The following is a 19762-nucleotide window of genomic DNA, read 5'->3' as shown; positions in this document are numbered from 1 at the left end:
CCCCCCCCCCGATGTTTTGACTTCAGCTGTCAGCATGGCCAATGGTCAGGAAGTCAAAAGTATCTGGAACGCACCGGTTTGGGGTAGGCTGCTTAAACCCATGTTCCATGACCAGCCCACAGCTGTTACGACACAGATGCTGTTCACACAAGTAAATCGAGGTGACAAGAAACCACATCCCACACTTCACTTCCTATCACAGGATATGGAGCAACATCCTTTCCCAACCTGAGAGGTATTTACATAAGGAAAACCTACCCAACCTGCCTCCCCATATTATATTATTAAACTTTGCATCTTGTCTTTCACAGGATGTGGACTATTTCAACCCACAACTTCCAGACACCATGGAAGAATCAGACCCAGCCCAACCTTCTTACATAAGAGATGGTCTCTTATGCAAAAAATTATTCTAGGTTTCAAAGAAAAGGACTCCAGCTACATTGGAGACTTATTTAGAAGATCACGCTGGGATCCAAGTGTGAAGTGTAGACATCAGCATTGGTTGAGGGAGGCCTGCCTGCCTGCCCTGGACTTGTCAGCAGGGGATTACATGTCTTCTTGTTATTTTGGGTTTAATTATGTAACTAGTCTTACTTTATAGTGGTTTGCAAAGTACAAGTTTGACACCGGGTGAACGCACACATTGCTCTCACACAACCTAAGGTGACCACATGAAAAGGACAGCTCCAGAATCTTTAACAGTTGTATTAAAAAGGAAATTTCAGCAGGTGCTGAATGGAGAATGTGGATAGGGAGACATTTTTCTACCTCTCAAAATACTAGAACCTGGGGTCATCCCATGAAGCTGAGTGGCGGGAGATTCAGGACAAATAAATACTTCACACAGCGGCTAAATTATGGAACTCACTACCACAAGATGTAGTGATTGTCACCAATTTGGATGGCTTTAAAAGGGGGCTGGATAAATTCCTGGAGGCAAAGGCTATCAATGGCTACTAGCCTTGATGGTTGTGTGCGATCTCCAGTATTCGAGGCAGTAAGCCTGTGTGCACCAGTTGCTGGGAAACATGGAAGGGAGGGTGCTGTTGCACCATGTCCTGCTTGTTCATCCCTGGCTGATGGCTGGTTGGCCACTGTATGAACAGAGTGCTGGACTAGATGGACCCTTGGGCTGATCCAGCATGGCACTTACGTTCTTATGCATAGAAATGGCACCTGTTGAAATTCCCTTTTCTATACAACTGTTAAAGATACAGGAGCTTTGTCCTCCTTTTCATATGGTCACCCTTGTAAGGGTAGGGGTGAGGGTTAACCGGACCTTGGGACTGGCTTGTCTTTTAATTTATGGATTTTATGGTTCCACAGGAAGGGAGATAAGAACCAGGCAGCTGTATGAGGGGGAGAAGACTGGAGCCAAGCTGATTGTAACTGTCTTGTGTCCTTGAGTGATTAACCATCCCGGGCGGAGGTGTGAAGAAACTCCACGCATCAAAGCTGAAGGGAGGGGGGAAGGAGCCAAAAGAATAGTATAAAGACTTCCCTGTGAATAGAACAGGGGGTGTCAGCTGAGTTCGGTCTGGGTGACATATGACGTTGTAGTTGTAGTTTTTAGCTTGCTTGTTCTGGGTTCTTATACATTTATGCATGCTCTTATGGTTTTATTCTGCTAATCCCATGTATTCCTACCCTTTTCCTTAAGAATCCAGCAGGTTGCTGGGCGCTCTTCCTTTACAACCCTAACACAGCCATCATCAGCCTTCACAACATATATGTTGAGTAGCATGTCAGTAAAAAGTTCTGGTAAGCTACAGGGGTAACTTAAGAGTAGATACATTGCACTCCACGATTTGGGGTAGAGGAGCCGGGGTGGTGCAGTGGTTAAAGTGACAGACAGAGAACTAGATTCAAATCTCCAGTGACTCATATGGACCTTGCAGGGAAAGATAGTCTGTTTAACGTCTCACAAACTTGCTGTGAAGAAGTAGCATAGTACAGCCTTTCCTAACCTGGTGCCCTCCAGATGTGTTGGGATTACAACCCCCATCATTCCCCAGCCAGCACGGGGAGGGCACCAGGTTGGAGAAGGCTAGTGTATTAAAATAGCTCAGACATAGACCAGCAGATGGGGCTGCTGTGCAGAGCACAGTTCCTTCTCCCATGCTCACAGCCTCCATATACACTTCACCCACACAGCCTGCTGCTGATTCTGTCAGCCTTGCTCAAGCCTGTCCTCCAGCCTCAGGTTTCGGCTAGCTGCTGTATCAGGCTTGCCTCCTTGCCAAATTTTGCTTGCAACAGCCTGCCCTTCCATGAAGCTAAGCAGCAGTGGAGGTGTAGTATATGAAAAAGCCATGAAAATGTCTCCAGCTGAGTAGTGATGGTGGCAGCAAGTGGAAGCAGGGATATTAAGTGCCTGGAAGAGATGTAGGCTCCCAGTTAAGTATCACTACAATGAAAGGTACTCCTACAGTTTCCATCTCAGCCCAACCATTCTATTACCAGATTTCTTGCCTTCAGGGGAGGTAATAACAAAGGCACTAACAGGTTTTGCTTCTGTTCATGTAGCCTCTCCCCACATCCCATAATCACTCACCCCTACAGTCTCCACCTCTCTACTTATTGCAACCCTTGGCTTTAGCTTTGAGCTGTCAATATTACTAGGGTACACTGTGATTTCACAGAATCCCAGTGGTATGAGTGCAGTATTCAGTTTCCTGAAAGATTTCTACTTTCATATTTTAAAAACAAGTTTAAGCTTCTGAAGAGATGCTTGAAAATCCATGGGCAATACCTGAAGAGATCTTAGAAGACATAGTACCATATGTAATTCTTTGCCCCATCCCCCTTCTAACACAACTGAAACAAATCACACAAGATAGTGTGTGTATTATGCAGTAATAGGCAAATTAAGCTATGTTCTGAAAATGTGCTCAATTTATACAAGTTGCAGGATTCAACTTTGTTTCTTTTAGCACAGAGTATACTGATTTGATAGCTAGCCTTGAATTTATTTCTACTGCTGGGCTCAAAACTAAGTACTCCTTCACTTTGGCTGCCCGCCTTAACTATATTCCCACCAAATGCTTGTATTAGGGTCAACTCCAGATAAACTGAGTTTACCTTCTGTGTACCTAGATGAACTTTTGCTTACCTTTTTCTCAGTCCCCACAGAGCCACTCCCCTTTGAAGTGAAGCACCTTCCTCCAACCATACCTGTAGCAATTTGGTGAGTTTTCCCCCATAAAAAAGCCCCTATAACTGCAATACGCAGCCCAGTTTGCATTGCCTCTGTCCATTTCTAACCTTTGCTGCTTTCCACCCATTTCACCACAAGCAAAAAGCTGAATCCTCATACCACTACCACCAGTAAAGGTTTCAGCAACAGTGATTTGGCATGTAACCAAGATCTTCTTTGTGGATCTTTGATCCACTGGCAGCCTGGAATCCAACGAAGTGTTTCTTCAAACATGTCAGCTCTCGATACACTTCACATGAAGGAAAAAACATTCAACACTTTATTCTTGTTCAAAGAAAAATATCCAAATACACAAGGAATTGCTGGAAGGTTACATGTTAAGAAGACATGGGGCAGGGACAAGCAGAACTGAAACACTTACCCTTCTAAACAAAGCCAGTTAAAATCAGCTATCTCAACTGGCTGATGGGGCCTCATTGGCTAGGCAGCCTGGGAGGCAGAGCCTCACCTGACTGGACCGCACAGGGGCACGGAAGCGAGAAGCATCTTCATTCGTCACTCCAGCGGGGGCTCCATCATGTAGCCATTCTCAGTGGATAAGTAGCCATCAGCCGACTGCATGGATTCTTGGTCCAGGAACATATCCTGGCTGGTTTCCTCCAGGGCCTCTCCCATGCCATTGTCCTGCCCCCTGTCCTCCCGTTTCTCCCCACCCCGTTCACCTCTGTCGCGCTTGTGCTCCCGGTCACGGTCTCTATCTCTGTCCCTATCCCGACGACGCTCTCTGTCACGCTCCCGGTCTCGGTCTTTGTCGCGATGACTGCGCCGCCGATCCCTCTCTCTATCCCTGTCCCTGTCCCTGTCCCGGTCCCTGGCCTTCTCTTCCCCTTCGGGCTTCACTTCCAGCCCATCTACGCCCATCTCGCCAAGGGTGGCCTCATCAGGCTGGGCGTCAGCCACTTCCGGCACCTCCTCCTTCTTGTCTCTGTCGCGGTCCCGATCCCGCTTCCGGTCCCTGGAACGACTACGACGCTTGCGCTCCCGGTCTTTATCCTTGCTGCGTTCCCGGCTGCGTTTCCGTTCATCTTTTTCTCGACTCCGCGTTCGCCGCCGGCGCTCCCGGGATCGGCTGCGACGGCGTTCCCGCTCCTTGTCCCGGTCTCGGCTGCGGTCTCGGCGATCCCGCTCTCTTTCACGGTCCCGATCCCTGTGAGTTCGGAGAAAAGAAATCAAAAGATACTTCGTCAACAGACAGAATGGCCTGTTTACCACAAGCATTGCCACTGCACGACATAAAAGCAAGCCAATAAATGAACACGGCATCTATACAGGAAGAAGGACACATCTGCACTTCAAGCTGGTTTAAACGTCCTAGCTCTTCTCAGAAAGCTCTAGGAATTCTAGTTTTACAAAGGGTTAGAAATCTCTCTAAACTCTTGGAACGTTTGTTAAATTGTAACTTCCAGGGTTTCAAAATTGAATTGTTTTAAATCCAGTTTAGGTTCGTAGCAAAGTTGCATCCTAAATGGCTTCTGCGGAACAGCACACTAAACAGCCTAAAACAAACAGAATGAAAGGCTAGCAATCTGAACAGCCACTGCCAGTCCTAGGATCTGGCTTCTTAACCGATCTCAGTTTCTTAACCTTATGATCAAGAGATTTCCAAAGAAAACATGGAGATACAAAATGCATGCATGGCTCAGACCTCCCTATCTCTTACTAGTCTGAAATCTTGTAAAAAAAAAATCAATTTTATAAGGAAAAAACTAGGCAAATTATGCAAGATGTCCAAATTTAATTAATCTGCAGAGTATATTGTGTATTTTAACAAAGGGTCCTTCTACAACTGAGAAATGTCTGATTTCAAATGCATGGGTATTTGCTTTGACTATAAGCCCTCTTTACGTTCTACCACACAGCTGGAATGAAGTCAAACGTTGAATGAGAGTAACCATTAATAATTTCCCTGTTGCTCCTAGTGCCAGAAATGAAGTTGCTAAAGGAGTCTAATATCAGGAGTGGTGGCCCAGACACTACTGTTTTCCTGGATACCTGAGAGAGCTCTGCCTTCTCCCTTAACAACCTGCCCGGTCACTGAGGTCATCCGAGGGCCTGCTCCTGGTGGTTCCACTTAGATCCATCCTCCGACTGGAATCCACCAGGGGAAGAGCCTTCAGTGGGGTGGCCCCCCTCCTGTGGAACTCCCTGCCTCTGGAGGTCAGGCAGGCTCCAACCTTGTACTCCTTTCGGCGCCTCCTGAAAACGTCTTTATTCCAAGAAGCCTTTCTTTAACATGCAGCCTTGGATTTCTGATTTTTGCTTCTTCTTAAATTTTGTTTCAACTGTTTTATTCTGTTTTTATTTTCATTTTACCTAGTACACCGCTCCGAAATTTTTCAATGGGGAGCGGTATATAAATATTCTAAATCATCACCATCATCATCATCATCTCCATAAAGGTCAGCTCACCGTTCATCATATCGGGAAGTGTCATCCCGGCCTGAGTGTCTGATGTTGACGTCAGCGCCACCTCGCCGGGTGCCACCGAGACCACCACCTGTAGAGGAGGGGAAAGAAAAGGTTGGTTCTTTCCAATTTTATTCTCACTGGGGGTTGGCTTAGCAAGAGTGGAAGAAGAAATAGCCTCCAGAGTGTTTTACTTGCACAGTGTAGGTACTGAATTTGTTATGTTGTGAACCAAATTCATATGAAACAAGGGAGAGAAAGAAGACTCTCCAAGTCCACCTTCTCCAGGCATCGCACTCACAAATATTATTAAATAATAACAATTATTATTATTATTATTATTAATAATAATAATAATAATAATAATAATAATTTCTTAGTCGCCTCTCCCCTTGGATCAAGGCAGGAAACAACATTAGTACAACAATACAATATAAATCAAATTCATAAAATTAATTAAAAGAGCATAAAAAAATACAATATCAAAATAACAATCAGGACATCTTAAAACTTTGAGGTTTAAAATTCATCTGGGTAGGCCTGCCGGAAGAGATTAGTCTTTATGGCTGTCTTAAACATATAGTGAAGAAATGGAAACTCCTTTTCCCAACAAGCAGTTTGTTAGAAAAGGAGATCCTGACAAACAGAGAGGGGTCCTAGATAGGTCAATGACACCGTAGAATGGAAAGTTGGATCCATCTGTCAGGTTCCAGGACCTGGCTAACATTTCTTCCTTATACAGAATTGTACAGAAGCCACTAGTAGCCCTAGCCCACACAGAAAGCATTGACAGATGCCTATCCAACATACTCCTCTGATGCCATGTTTCTTGCCTGCCCAAGGGTCTCTACTTCCCTTGCTCGGCTTCGTCCATTTTCCTCTGCTGCCCCTTATGCCTGGAACGCTCTTCCAGAACATCTGAGATCCACAAGTTCAATCGCAGCTTTTAAAGCTCAGCTAAAAACTTTTCTTTTTCCTAAAGCCTTTAAAACTTGATGTTGTTTGGACTTTACACTGTTAGTTTTACCCTACCCTGTGCCTGTTTACCCTACCCAGTGCCTGTTTACATTCTCTTCCCCTCCTTATTGCTTTACTATGATTTTATTAGATTGTAAGCCTATGCGGCAGGGACTTGCGATTTACTGTTTTACTCTGTACAGCACCATGTACATTGATGGTGCTATATAAATAAATAAATAAATTAATTAATTAATAATAATAATAATAATAATAATAATACTGGCTGAGCTGAGGGAGAGCAGCTCCACTCCACCAGCCCTGCTGAAAGGGCTCTCCCATGAAGGATCCCCCACACACCTCAAGTTTTACCATCAACAGCCATTCCAAAAGCCATAACAGAGGGAGATAAGAGAAACGGGGCCATTCTACCAGTGCTGTGGAAAGAATTCATTCCCCCCCCTTTCCTCTTCCCTTGTATGTCATGTCTTTTTAGACTCTAAGCCTGTGGGCAGAGACTGTCTTGTTTAACTGATTATATGTAAGCTGCTCTGGGTGCCTTTTTGGCTGAGGAGAGACATAAAAATACTATGATAAATGCTTCCAAGGAAGGTGATTCCTCCACTTCAGGGGTGGGCAAACTGCCCTCTAGGTGTTATTGGATTGTAATTTCCATCATCCTTTACCATTGGCTGTACTGGCTAGGGTTGGTTGGACTTGAAGTCAACATCTTAGAGGACCACAGGTTGCCCACCTCTGCTCTACCTCCTTGCTACATTACTTCACTGTAAAATGGCTCTTGCACTTAAGGTGTGCTCTAAAAAGAAGAAGTGTTTAACTCAAGTCTACTTCCCTCTAGTTAATACTGATAGATTCTTAACTTGTCTTCAGAGACGCTAAATGTTCTATTTTCCCTCTCCTCATATTTAGAAAAAAATAATCTGAAAAATCATCAAACCTACATATTTTTAATTTCCTCTTACTAAAAGCCAACACCCTTCTAAGTGTGGTGGCCAGAACAGAATACAGCAGTCCAGCAGCGCTGTTATTTTCAGGAGTCTTGGAAGAGATGTTCCGGCTAATGCAACAACTTCAAGTTCACGTGGGGATAGAGGTGGGGCAGAAGAGCTGGAAACATGTTTGATGCAATGTTTCTGCACACACTTACCAAGTCTACGTGGGCGCCATCCCTTCACCGTCCGGCCTCGCTCTACATCTACCAGTACCCGCCTGCCATCAATTTTTTTCCCGTCCGCGTGCTTGTAAGCCGCTGCAACAGATTAGGAGGGGTATCCAGGGGGAAGGGAAGGGCAAAGGGAACTGCCATTATTCACAGTGCACACAAACAAGCCCACCCTCCCCCAGGGACATGTACCACACGCAAAGAATTCTGAGGGAGGAGGCTCCTATGGCCCCACGGCCCCTTGGGCGAGGGATTGCTCCACACCTGCCTGGGAAGCGCCGTCATATCAAGCTCTCCAGGAGAAAAACCCTAGTGCTTGCCTTGATTTAAGCAGCTGAGACTAAATCCACACTAGTGTGGCAGTGGTGGGTGGGATTGGCAAGCCCGCCTCATGAGTTGCCTGAACACAGCTGCCACAGAGCCACAAACCCCTCGAGTTGTGGAGCAACCCCAGTTCCATCCCAGAATGCAGCCCCCCTGGCCTCCGCTGCAAAGAAAGGAAGGTTATTGAGCAGTCAAGACACTCGCGCTACATACATTACTTGCCCGGAGGGGGAAAGGGCTACCCCAGCCCTACCAACTCACTTCAGAGTGAGCCAGGCTCTGCCGTTCCTTCAGCAGCACCCCTAACCAGCCAGTCCCAAGATTGGCCATGCCCAAACCCCCCTCCCAAAGCAAGAGCTCTTGCCATCGAAATAAAGAAATAATTGAAAAACAAACAGGTGGTGGAGAAGGTGTTGGGGCAGGGGGAGGAGGAGAGAAGAGGGAGATAGAAACGTTTTCTATGTTAGAGAGGTAGCGGAATGCTTGGCAGGGAAGAGAGAGGGTGGTACGCACACACAAAAAACGGGAAGAACGCTCAGGGAACTGGCTGGCACCCTCCTTCAACAGACCCAGCCCACTCTACCCCACCCTTGCCGCGCTTATCCCGTTGCAAATCTCTAGGATGATTGTCAGGGAAGGGGAATGTTCTCAAGCCACTTGCTAAGGGAAGGGTGGGGCGAGCACAGCTAACATGTAAAAAGGAAATAAAAGCATTTACCTGGAGAAACTACTTACAAAACCATTGCAACTTTTAACTCCTCAAACTCACTGCATCGGGCTGCTAGCGCTGGGGCCCGAGGCGCAGCTCCCCCCTGCCCGGGCGCCCCCGGCTGGGGCGGTATTTTGGGTTTTGCATTTTAGCTGCTGAGCCGACCTTCCCTGCCTTACCTGTCTCAGCAGCAGAAGTCGGACACTCAGACCCCCACCCCTGCCAGCCCCTCCCCAGCCCCCCAGCCTCACCCCACTCCCCAAACTAGGTAAAGTTCTTAATTAAGAGCGTGGATTCCATTTATGCCTTTAGGGGTCTTTACAAGCCTCGTGGGCCCCACACCCCACCAACCTACTAAAGCCACCTATAAGTGGCGATGAAGGCAAGCGTGGCAGAAGGCCACAGAGTCAGTCAAACAGCACTAGACACTACTAGAGCTTCAACCCATCCGTTTTAGAACGATCTCCTTTTAAGAACATGGCCACCTCCAAATTCAGGTAGCCAAACATTACAACGGTGTATTGTTAGTTATCAAAACGCTGGGTGACTTTAAAGAGTGGCCAGGGTTATTGTGTATCTTGTTTGGGAACCTTTCAAGAATGAAAATTAAACTTTTTATTAAATGTGTGGGGCTGGGACAAAAGGAAAATGTGTGTACGTTTAATTTTAGGGGGAAAAGCAGAAGGAAATACTTGCTTCTGTGGGAAATCACATCTTTTTAAAACACCAAGTCAACCATGTGCATAAACTATGCATTAGAGAAAAGGGGGGAATCATTGTCTCCATGTAGACCAGCCTTCCTCAACCTGGGGCGCTCCAGATGTGTTGGACTACAACTCCCAGAATGCCCCAGCCAGCTCTGCTGGCTGGGGCATTCTGGGAGATGCAGTCCAACACATCTGGAGCGCCCCAGGTTGAGGAAGGCTGATGTAGACACATGAAAAGAGGTGTGAAAGAATTTGTCTCCTCAATGTGCATGCACACAGAAAAAAAAAATTTCTTCCCCCTCACCCGTATTCTCATATATAGAACTGAAAAAAGTGGTGGTGAATTCTATTCTCAGAGAAAGAAATGGCACTGGGGGTGGGGGGAATATTACTCTGTGTGTGTGTGTGTGTGTGTGTGTGTATGGGGGGGGTGATTTAGAAACTATCCATTTCAAGTAAAAGGCTTCATAAAAAAATGTACTGGCTAACATATTACCACACAAAACATTTCCACTCATCCTAATTTACTCAGGAAAGCTTTGGGTTTAAAAAAAATACAGTCCAGAAATCAGTTTCTTTGATGGAGGATGTGTTTTTCAACCGTCTGTCATTCCCCCCTGCCTCCATTTTTTTTTCTTTTAACCATGGAGATATTCCAGCTATTAAAGAGAATTTTGAAAGATGGGGCTTGACAAGACCATCACCAAGTCAAACTTTGTCCAAGGACCAATGGCAAAGACGTCATCCTGAGCCTTGAAGCGACCCATCATGCTGAGAATCAGCAGCCAGTCAGTTTGGATGTTGGGGCATGATGACAGACCACCATCCCTTACAAACAGAGCCTCCAAGTTAGTCTCACGGCTCATCTCCAGACAGGGCAGTCAGCGGACCAAAGTCAGCAAGGGGCAGAGACCCTGCCCCGCATATTCACCACCATTTTATCGTAGGAAGGAGACGAAGCTGGGCCTTTTCCAATGAAGAGGTCAGTCCGTGGTTGGGAGAGTTGCAGAATGCTTACCTGAAACCACCCTCTGTATTGCATCTTACCTTTTAGGGACATTTTACAATAAAGCACAACGGTCCTAGCTAAGAACCTCTCAACTTTCCGCAAGGCCTTTTAGGGGATATGGGCAAAACCATCTGGTTAGATGGGGAAACTCACCTAGAACAATTCTAATATTTTTACAATTAGGCTTGAAAGGTTACTATCCAAGCCTTTCGCCCATCTTCCACTAATGACTCTACACTCCCAACTCAAAGCTTTTCAACGCCAAGTTGTACTCTCAAATGCTTCTCGTCCCTAGAAGAGGTCAACAACTCTTGACTTCCAAAGGATGAGCTGATACAGAAATCTCATCACAAAGAGAAATTCCTATAATTCTTCACGTTTCCATATTCTTGCAAGGGGCAGAGGTAGAGAGAAAGATATTCCGTTTCCATTGATTGCACCTCTGTCATAATTTTTATTGGGCAGATACACTTTTATGAGACTAAATATGAAAGAATATATAGGAATCACTCATCTTGTAGCAAGATTGCTATGTAGATGAACATGCAACTCTCTGAAAATAATGCCCTCTTAACTTACTAGAGTTTAGCATAGCTTTAGAGTTTAGCATAGCTAACACTCTGAACTAGGTTGCAGAAGTTAAAGAACTGCAAGGCTGGGGAAGGACTTACAGCATTTACAAAGTCCCTCAAGGAGCCAACAGTGAAAGGTTGTCACCGACCACACAAGGCAGCTTACAGCTCCGATACTAAACTCATAGGTGCTGTTTGTTCTGGTTTCCTAACAGAAGATCCAAGGACATCACTTATCACTCCTTCACTTGGATCCAGAGGCCAGCAGTTACACTTCAGGGGCAAAGGTGGGTTGTTATTGATGTTTGATTAGCTTACAACCCAGCCAACAGTTCCCCAAAGCAAAACAGAAGTGGAAAATAGATGCACACCAGCCTTTACAGCTTGCCAAAAGCAGCAACATTAGGCTAAATTCCCAGAGGGGTCTGTTGCTGCAGAAACAACGAGTCTTGTGGCACCTTAAAGACTAACAAATCTATTCTGGCATAACCTTTCGTGGACACTGTCCACTTCATGCACCTGATGAAGTGGATAGTGCCCATGAAAGCTTATGCCAGACTTTTAAGATGCCACAAGATTTTGTTGATTATGCTAAATAGCACTCTAGATCTAGCTAAAGACTAGCTAAAAGTAAACACCTTTCAGGATGATCCCATCTAAAACCTTCATAAATTTAAAAACCCAAACCCCAATGCTTAAAGGCCCCTGCTAGAATGCATCCTTCCAACTACACATTCAGGTAAGCAACTGAAGTCCTGAATTTTAGCAGCCCTCCCTCTTGGCGTTCCTAGCTACAGCCTGCATCAGGCAGGATTGAAAGCTCCAAATAATTCACAATTGAAAGAACTAAGCTAAAGGAGCCAGACAGAAAAGAAGATAACAAGAAAGAACAGCAAGGAATGTGTGATGTATCTGAACTGCCCTCTCTAGCAGTAATTAGGAACCCAGCAACAGTGGTATAGTTGCCTGCTTGCATGTTAAAACCCACATTAGGGGACTAACGATTTAGAACCTCTGTTGAGACAGACATCCCAACCGTGTCCCACTTGAAGGTCCATTACGGCCTTGGCAAGCCATGCTAGGGGTAGCCAAGGGAATCCATCTACCCAGCTTTGTGCCCCAAGTCAGGCTAACTACCCAAACTGCCCATTAGCTTAATAACTAAAAGCAGAGCTCAAATATCCTCAGTCCTGCTTCCTATCAATTGAAGGACCAAAAGCACAGGCAAAAATATGCACTCCCTTCTAAGAAACACACATCAGCCACTCAGGGCTTGTGCACATAATGTGTTTTAGGGGTATTTATCAGAGATCATTTGTCCACATGTTTGACAAGAGGTAGGCTGCAACTGTTCTCAGTAAATATTTTTAGCCAATGCATCTCTGTACTTAAGAAAGAACTTCCAGTACAGAAGCGAAAGGATAAAATGCAATTTGCCTGCAAGTCCTTAAATGTCTCAACCCAGTTCAAATGACACAATAACGGGGAAGAATCCTCCATTTCCCAAATATAATTTTGTTAAATTCAAGCATCTCAGGGCACAAGCAGGTTTCCTTTAATGCAGGTGTGCAAATAACTTCTCAAAGGCTGCCTGCCTACTTCTTCCTAAACTCGCCCATACCTCCCCACAATTCACATCTAAGCTGCTGCCTGTCATTTCCACACCCCAAGCAACTAGTGCAGGTCCTTGTCCAAGAATAGCAAGGAGTCAAGTGCACAGCTGCCATAGTGCTGCCCTGTTTTCAAGACAGAGTTACAGAGGCTACATGTATGAATCTTTCATAAACTAAGAGCTAACAAAACTTTTGAGGTTAGGTGGGAAGACAAAAAGAGGTGTGTGTGTGTGTGTGCAGTGGGCAACGAGCAGGGTTATGTAAACACAATTTACAGCAATTGTGAGCAGCTCTACCCCTTTGGCACTAGAGATGCATCTTAATGCAACTGTAACTGCCACAGATGACCAGGCAAGTGGTAAGTTATATGGCTATCTTAATACGCTTCAAGCAGTCTGTTTTATGTAAGTTGGGATGATTAAGAATGTTTCCCCATATTTCTAAAGAGTGCTAACCCAGTCCAGAAGCAACTTTAATCCATGTTTGTGAGAATATTGTGGGCCTAATCAAGCCTTATCAACATTTGTGCCTAAATAATGAGAATAGCCCTGAAAGTAACTCAATGTGGTACAGATTAATATTCTCATGAACAGTTTTTAAGCAAGAGACCTTTAAACACTGACCTTGTTCAAATGACATGCGAAGTGACGGTGGTTAGGAAACTTTGAGCTAAACATTATGGCTTAGCGTGTTGTGTGAACCATTCCTAACCATAGTGGCTACATAGGAAGGAAAGGAAAGGAACCTCTCGTGCAAGCACTTGAGTCATTGCTGACACCTAGAGGGACGCCTGCTTTCGCTGACGTTTTCTTGGCAGACTTTGTAGCGGGGTGGTTTGCCATGGCCTTCCCCAGTCGCAGTTACCTTTCCCCCCAGCTAGCTGGGTACTCATTTTACCGACCTCGGAAGGATGGAAGGCTGAGTCGTCCTGAGCCGGCTGCCTGAGAACCAGCTTCCGCTGGGATCGAACTCAGGTCGTGGGGAGAGTTTCGGCTGTACCACTCTGCGCCACACGAGGCTCTAATAGTGGCTACATAACCACAGTTTAAACATACTCGCCCTGTTCAGAAGACACCTTAAAACTACAGTGGTTAAGGATTTTTCGTTAACAAAAAGCAGCCTTAACCACCGTGGTTTAAGGTGTCTTCTGAACAAAACCGTTTGCTGCCAAATTATCTGAACAGGAGTCTAATTTGGAGTCTAATTTTTGTTAACAGTCAAGAGGACACACTTATTTTGGTCTAGCCAGTCTGAAGAGGTACTAGATGCCCCCACCTCCACCTGTGTTTCATTTGGGGCAGAGAGAAAAGAATTAGATTCCTAACAACACTTCTTTCTGCTTGTGTCGCTTGATGGTTTCCAGCCTGGCCCTACAGATTGCAGAAACTATAAATGGCACATGTGTGGCTTGGAGAGGGAGGGTTCACTCAGGATATTTGAGCCCTACTGGAGAGGGCTGACCTATTCTTCCCTCCCTCCCCATTAAATTCATGCTGCAAAATATAGGGCCAATGATATAGTATGAGGAATCTATTTCTCTTTCTCGTTCCACACAGCAAGAGGGCAGTGCAGAAGCCAGAAGAAAAATAGATCCCCACACACCTTCCTTCCCTCCACCCTTAACTAAGCCATGTTACCTATCATCTGCCTTTGACCTGGCTTGTGTATAAAAGTGTGTTGGGTACTGAGGTTTCTTACCAATTATACAAACCCTTATACCAACCATACAATGAGATGTTGTAAAGGGGAAGCATAAGGATCAGCTGCAAGCCAGCAGTGGCAATAGCCATCAGAAAGGTGGCTGCAGTGACAATAAGAACACAGAATTAATACACCCCGCTCACAACACGCCTCTCGACAACAGCATCTTTTCAAAACACAGCTTCAGGTCAAAGTTACACTTGCTTTAGAAGAAGAACTTCTTCATAGCATTCATTCTCCCTCTTAAAAAAAATTAATAGAAAGGAGATGGGCAACAGTTCAGAGTGTGGGGACAGCCCATATGACCCTGCTGGGTCCCATAATGCAAGCAGTAACTTCAGCCTGCTCAAAAAGAGACTGGCAGGACTGGCTGCCCACCCTCTACCTACAGGGTCCCCCCGCCCGCAAAAACACAAGGGCACTATGGTGGGTAAAGAGGATAGCTGTTGAACTGTTGCCTGTATTACTTTAGCACACACATTACATTTGCGGCACCCCAGCTACGTTAATTTGTTCTTTCACAACTAGACAAAGAAACAGAAGTGACACTCCCCAGAGAGATAGCCTACCTGAAGCAAACTGGGATTTCCAACACCAAATCCTACTTCAATTACAAAAATCTGCAGAGAGAAGGGGGTAAAAACCTCCTCCCTTCTGAATGCTATTGTTGATGCGATGGAAAGCATCCCCTTGGAAACCTATCAGGGCCAGATTAACGGAACTTGGGTGCTCGCCAAACCAAGCCGGGCTCCCCCATTCTGTACTTACCTGTTGGGGGGAGCCCAAGCCCTCAAATAGTTCAAGGGCTTTAACAGTTAAAGAACTTTTACAAAACACATGCTTTTATAATAGAAATTTAATTTATAAAACATACACACACTCACACACAAGACACAAACGCACCCAAGAAAAGGACTATACTTACAGTGCATGTCACGCTCATGTTCATATTCGATAAAGGCGTAGCCACGTGGCTTGCCGGAGTGCTTATTGTACACCATGTAGATCTGAAATTGAATTGTCAGTGCCAGAAAATGGTGAAATAGGGTTATGGGCTTGGACATGGCCCTAAGTTGACACGCTTCAACTGAATTCTAAGAAGGTACCTCCTTAAAGAACCCCATTACTTAAAAACAAAATTTAAAAACCCACTTATATCAGCATCCTCTCAACTCCCAGTTGCTCGAATAACCTTGTTCTCTATGGTGTATTTGGAGGGACATTTCCATGCCACAAGACCTCGGTGATATAGAAAGATACAGATTCCAGAACCCATTTTACAATTCTTATAAAGGAAACCTGGTGATTCCCATTTCCCCCTCTCTATAAGTCTGCAAGCCAGTGGAAGCACTATATAAGCAGGGAGGGTGGAAGCACAGAGATAAGCAAGGAAAGGAATCTCAGAGAACAATCTTCACCATGCATGAGCAAACTCTCAGGGGAAAAAATCTGCTATGTGAGGAGAGTTTGGAAGGGAGGTTTTCCCCCGCTGACCCCACATGGCACTTATACCACTCCCACTTTTCCCTGATAGAATGGTCAATACAATGGGCCTGCAAAACTGAAGTGAGAAAAACAGAAGCTTTAAAATCAGGTGCTGCTTTCATGAAACCCTAAAACAAAAGAAGAAGCTCTAAACATTTGCAACGCTTCTAATAAATCTATTTGAATACAAATGTTATACTTGATATGAATTTTTTTTAAAAAAACTACTATATGGGAAAGAAAAATATGAAGACTCCTCTCAAAAGGGGGGGACGGTAATCAGGAATGTACTCTCAGTCTAGAAATGTTTTGAGTGAATTCTTGATGAAATTAAGCTGGAAACAGGTTAAACAAACGAATTCCTCCCACCCGTGCAATTTTGGCCTGCAAAATTTGTTGCCGTGGAATGTGGTGATAATTATATTCAAGAAACTCATGGAGAATAGAATAGGGTTAGCTTTTTTTGCCAAACAGATCCCAAAATAATTTTTACACTCACTCTTTTGATAGGTCCATAGACTTCAAACTCCCGCCTCAGCTTAGATTCTGTTGTGTCATAGTTCTGCAAAATAAGTGGGAAGCCAAATGAGAAGGCAGAGAGATCATACTGGTGGAAAACCGAATGCATAAACCCTGGAGGGAGGGTTGAAGAAACTGTTTACTTCCATTCGCATCCCAGCATCTCTTAAAAGATAAGGTGAATGGTTATTTAAAACTAAGCTTTGGCAGGAGGAAGAAGGAATAGGGTCACTTACAACTCTGGCCACAAAGAGCGTCTTGAAGGCATCTCCTTGAGCATTGGGATCATTGTGAGGGTCCCCTAATTGGAAAAATAAGTCACTGCGTAAGACAACGTGAGGGAAGTAAAATATATCCCCTCCTCTACTTTCCTGTTTATTCTCTCATACATGCAAACACTAAGCCCTGCCACGAATTAACAGGCATCATATGAAATATTAACGCCACTGCAGGTAAAAGAAAGAAAAGTGATACGATTTTCACAAATTTTGTTCCTCCCTACAACGTGCAATTCTCCCAAACTTACACATCTTCAGCTCACTCTCAACCTCTTGCTGCCGGCGTTCAATTTTCTCTCGCCTCTGCAAGGAAAGGGAGAGGCAAACTGTCAGTAATGCTTAGCTTCTTATTCAGTCTAAATACATCCTTCTGAATCCTACTGCAACCATCAACATTAGCCGCTCCTTTCTTTCTTTTTAATCCTACTAACACATAATCAAGGACAGAACCCAAAGTATTCTCCCAGGCAATCTAAGACCTGGTTCACACATAACGACACCCTATGGTTGAAGCAACCTATGGGTTTTCATGCGCAACTGGGAGAGTTTGGACATAATACCTCCCAAGCGGCTGCCACGTCCGCTTTTAATCAACAACCTGTGATTTGCCTGTTCATAGATTGAGCATCAAATGCAAATCTGGAATGCTGGGTTGTTGATGGGCCAAACAATCCAGTAGTTAAGCCAACAACAAAGCATGGCTTAACCACTGGGTTGTTTAGCCTCAGCACTTTGGGTTCACACATCACACTTGACAACCTACAAACAGGCCACTGCTATGCATACCTTCCGTTCCATCCGTTCCTCCCGTGTCTCTGCACGAGTGGGTGGAGGAGCATCGCGTGGGTCCTGGAAAAGAAGAGCTCACTTTTAACAACTGATTCTCAACATATAACAAAGGAGATACACAGTGTTAAGAAAGCAGTTGATTCTGTACACTCTAGTTAATGTCCCAGCAAATTACCACAAGCCTGAGATAGCCAGGCAAATCCTGAAGAACTTACCTCAAACTCTCGAATGTAGGGGGCAATACCACAATAGGGCTGATTGTGGTGCTTCTCATGGGGTAGTTTCTCCAAAGGAGGCAGATAGGGTATAGGATCACGGGGGGCAAATAGTGCCAACAAATTTGGTGGCAGAAACTGCGTCATCTTGAAAAACCTGCCATGCAAGAGAAAGAAGAGATCCCAGAATTTTAGAACAGGGCAAGAACAGCTGGTACAGACATTGTCCCAAAAGTTCTTACCATGGAAGCAGAAGAACTATTATGAATCCACATACAAGCATAAATTCTTTTAACTATAAAGCATGAGAAACTTGTCCAAAACGACACTTCTGACTCTAGGTGGGTGGAATCTGGACTTACAAGTGCATTCCTACACATGTCAACTCCAAAGTTAAATCCAATATGCCCTAGCTTCCTTAATGCATCTTTCACACTTCTCTCTCCCCATATAGGCTTTTACCTACACCAGCCTTCCTCAACCTGATGCCCTCAATATGTTTTGGACTAAAACTCCCATAATCCCTGACCATTGGCGATGTTCGCTGGGGCTAATCAGAATTGAAGACATCTGGAAGGGTCCGGGTTGGGAAAGGTTGGCACAACACTATGCCTTTCTAGCAGCTGTGTGGTACAGTGGCTAAGACTGCAAACCTATATGCACTTATCTGGCACTATGGAACTCAATAGCACTTATTTTAAGTAGATTATGAAAAAGATTGCACTGTAAAAGACTGAGCTTTGAATAAGGAAGTCCCCAGTATGAACTGAGGCCTGGTCTACACAAGCAGCAGATAGTAGAGAACTGTACCATTTCAGATAGTGAGTGAGTGATTACTATTTCGCAATGTCCCTTCATGTATAAAAATTACTTACCATGATTTGTGTGGGATGGCAGACACAGAAGCTAGCATAAAGCAAGCTTCTAGTCCTCACTTCTCTCTACAGTGCTAGGTCTGCCCCCCCTCGCCAATGCAGGAAAGCATTCAAAAATATGGTTTCCCCCACCCTAGCAGTCTGAAGTGGTACAGTCCACCTCAGATTCCAACACCTCATTCTGCAGCAGGAGTAAGGAGATCTCACTTAGTTGGGCCTAAGGCAAGCCACACATTCCCTCACCTTCCCATCTGCAAGACCATGGGTGTGGGGGGAATCATATAGTGATACCTACCTTGCAAGGTTGTCAGAATTGCAAGGTAACATATGCGAAGCGGTTTGACCACTGGTATACATATGCCCTTCTCCAACACTGGTGCCTTCCAGATGGATTGGACATTCCCATGCTGGGAGTTGTAAATCCAACACATCCAGACAGTATCACTTTGGGGAAGGGTGTACATGTGGTAGATCTGATTTACACAGATATTATTATTGTTAGCGGCTTCATGGGTCTCCCACGCACCCCTACCCCTCCAGTTCTTCACCCACCATCTCAAGCTTACCTCTTCCGCCCTTCTTTTTGCTTTGGTCAAGTTCTGCCCCCCATAGGCCTCCTCCCGGTCCAAATCGAGGTAAACCTCCCTAGATCCGCACCAACACAACAGCCCCCTGGTTATTCCCAAGCCCCTCCCTCTGGCCCAACCACACGCGCGCGTTGGAGAGACAGAGGAGGCTCTTCTTCCTTTCTCTCCCGCCCCCCCCTCTCTCTCTCACACACACACACAGCAACACCTCCCACGACCCACCCAGCCGGACCGCGAGCCCCTCACACACTCTCGGTCTCTCCCTCGCTACGCTGCTCGTCCGCGCTCTCCGTCCGTTGCTCGGCGCCTCCCGCCGCCTCAGGCTGGGCCTACTCGGCGCTCCCTCTGCGCACACTCGGCCCGGAGCCTCTTCACCATGCTGAGATCCCTACGCGCCGGCTCTCATTTTGTGACTGTTGCTTGATCCGTCCGCGCAAGCGTTTCCGTTGGGGGAAAATGTGGAGCAGTGCAAGGGAAGTAGTTCCGAACCAGCAAGTGTTTCTTTAGCCTGTAGGACTAATCAGCTTTGTTTGGTCGGAGTTGGTAAATGACTGATATGTGCTCCTCAAAAATGGGTATTGACTCAACATTGGCAACAGTAGGCTCATCATGA

At 45.4% G+C, this 19762-nt stretch overlaps 1 protein-coding gene across 2 annotated transcripts; it reads right to left on the bottom strand.

Annotated features, from left to right (window-relative positions):
* Positions 1-3456: 3456 nt before the first annotated feature.
* SNRNP70 (small nuclear ribonucleoprotein U1 subunit 70) lies at positions 3457-19524 on the bottom strand. Of its 2 annotated transcripts, none has more exons than XM_063137765.1 (10): positions 19398-19524; positions 17688-17844; positions 17470-17532; positions 16932-16986; positions 16642-16706; positions 16386-16448; positions 15327-15408; positions 7752-7853; positions 5630-5717; positions 3457-4367 (listed from the first exon to the last, which is right to left on the bottom strand). In XM_063137765.1, exons 2-10 carry the CDS (start codon positions 17832-17834, stop codon positions 3716-3718), a joined length of 1317 nt encoding a protein of 438 aa, XP_062993835.1. In that variant the 5' UTR covers positions 17835-17844; positions 19398-19524; the 3' UTR covers positions 3457-3715. The 2 variants fall into 2 exon arrangements, with proteins under 2 accessions (XP_062993835.1, XP_062993834.1); XM_063137764.1 differs by lacking the exon at positions 19398-19524 and adding an exon at positions 19129-19207.
* Positions 19525-19762: the final 238 nt, after the last annotated feature.

This window comes from Elgaria multicarinata, chromosome 11 (assembly GCF_023053635.1).
Source record: "Elgaria multicarinata webbii isolate HBS135686 ecotype San Diego chromosome 11, rElgMul1.1.pri, whole genome shotgun sequence".
Classification (NCBI taxonomy): Eukaryota; Metazoa; Chordata; class Lepidosauria; order Squamata; family Anguidae; genus Elgaria; species Elgaria multicarinata.
The sequence above is the reverse complement of the archived record's forward strand: the minus strand, read 5'-3'. Positions and strand labels throughout refer to the sequence as shown.

Bases quoted from the DNA above. Each gene is read 5' to 3' on its own strand.
- SNRNP70 (XM_063137765.1), bottom strand. From the start codon at position 17,834: ATGACGCAGTTTCTGCCACCAAATTTGTTGGCACTATTTGCCCCCCGT. The intron at 16,987-17,469 runs GTATGCATAGCA...CTTTCCTTGCAG, and splicing joins AGGAACGGATGGAACGGAAG to AGGCGAGAGAAAATTGAACG. The intron at 4,368-5,629 runs GTGAGCTGACCT...CCGAACTCACAG, and splicing joins ACTTCCCGATATGATGAACG to GGATCGGGACCGTGAAAGAG.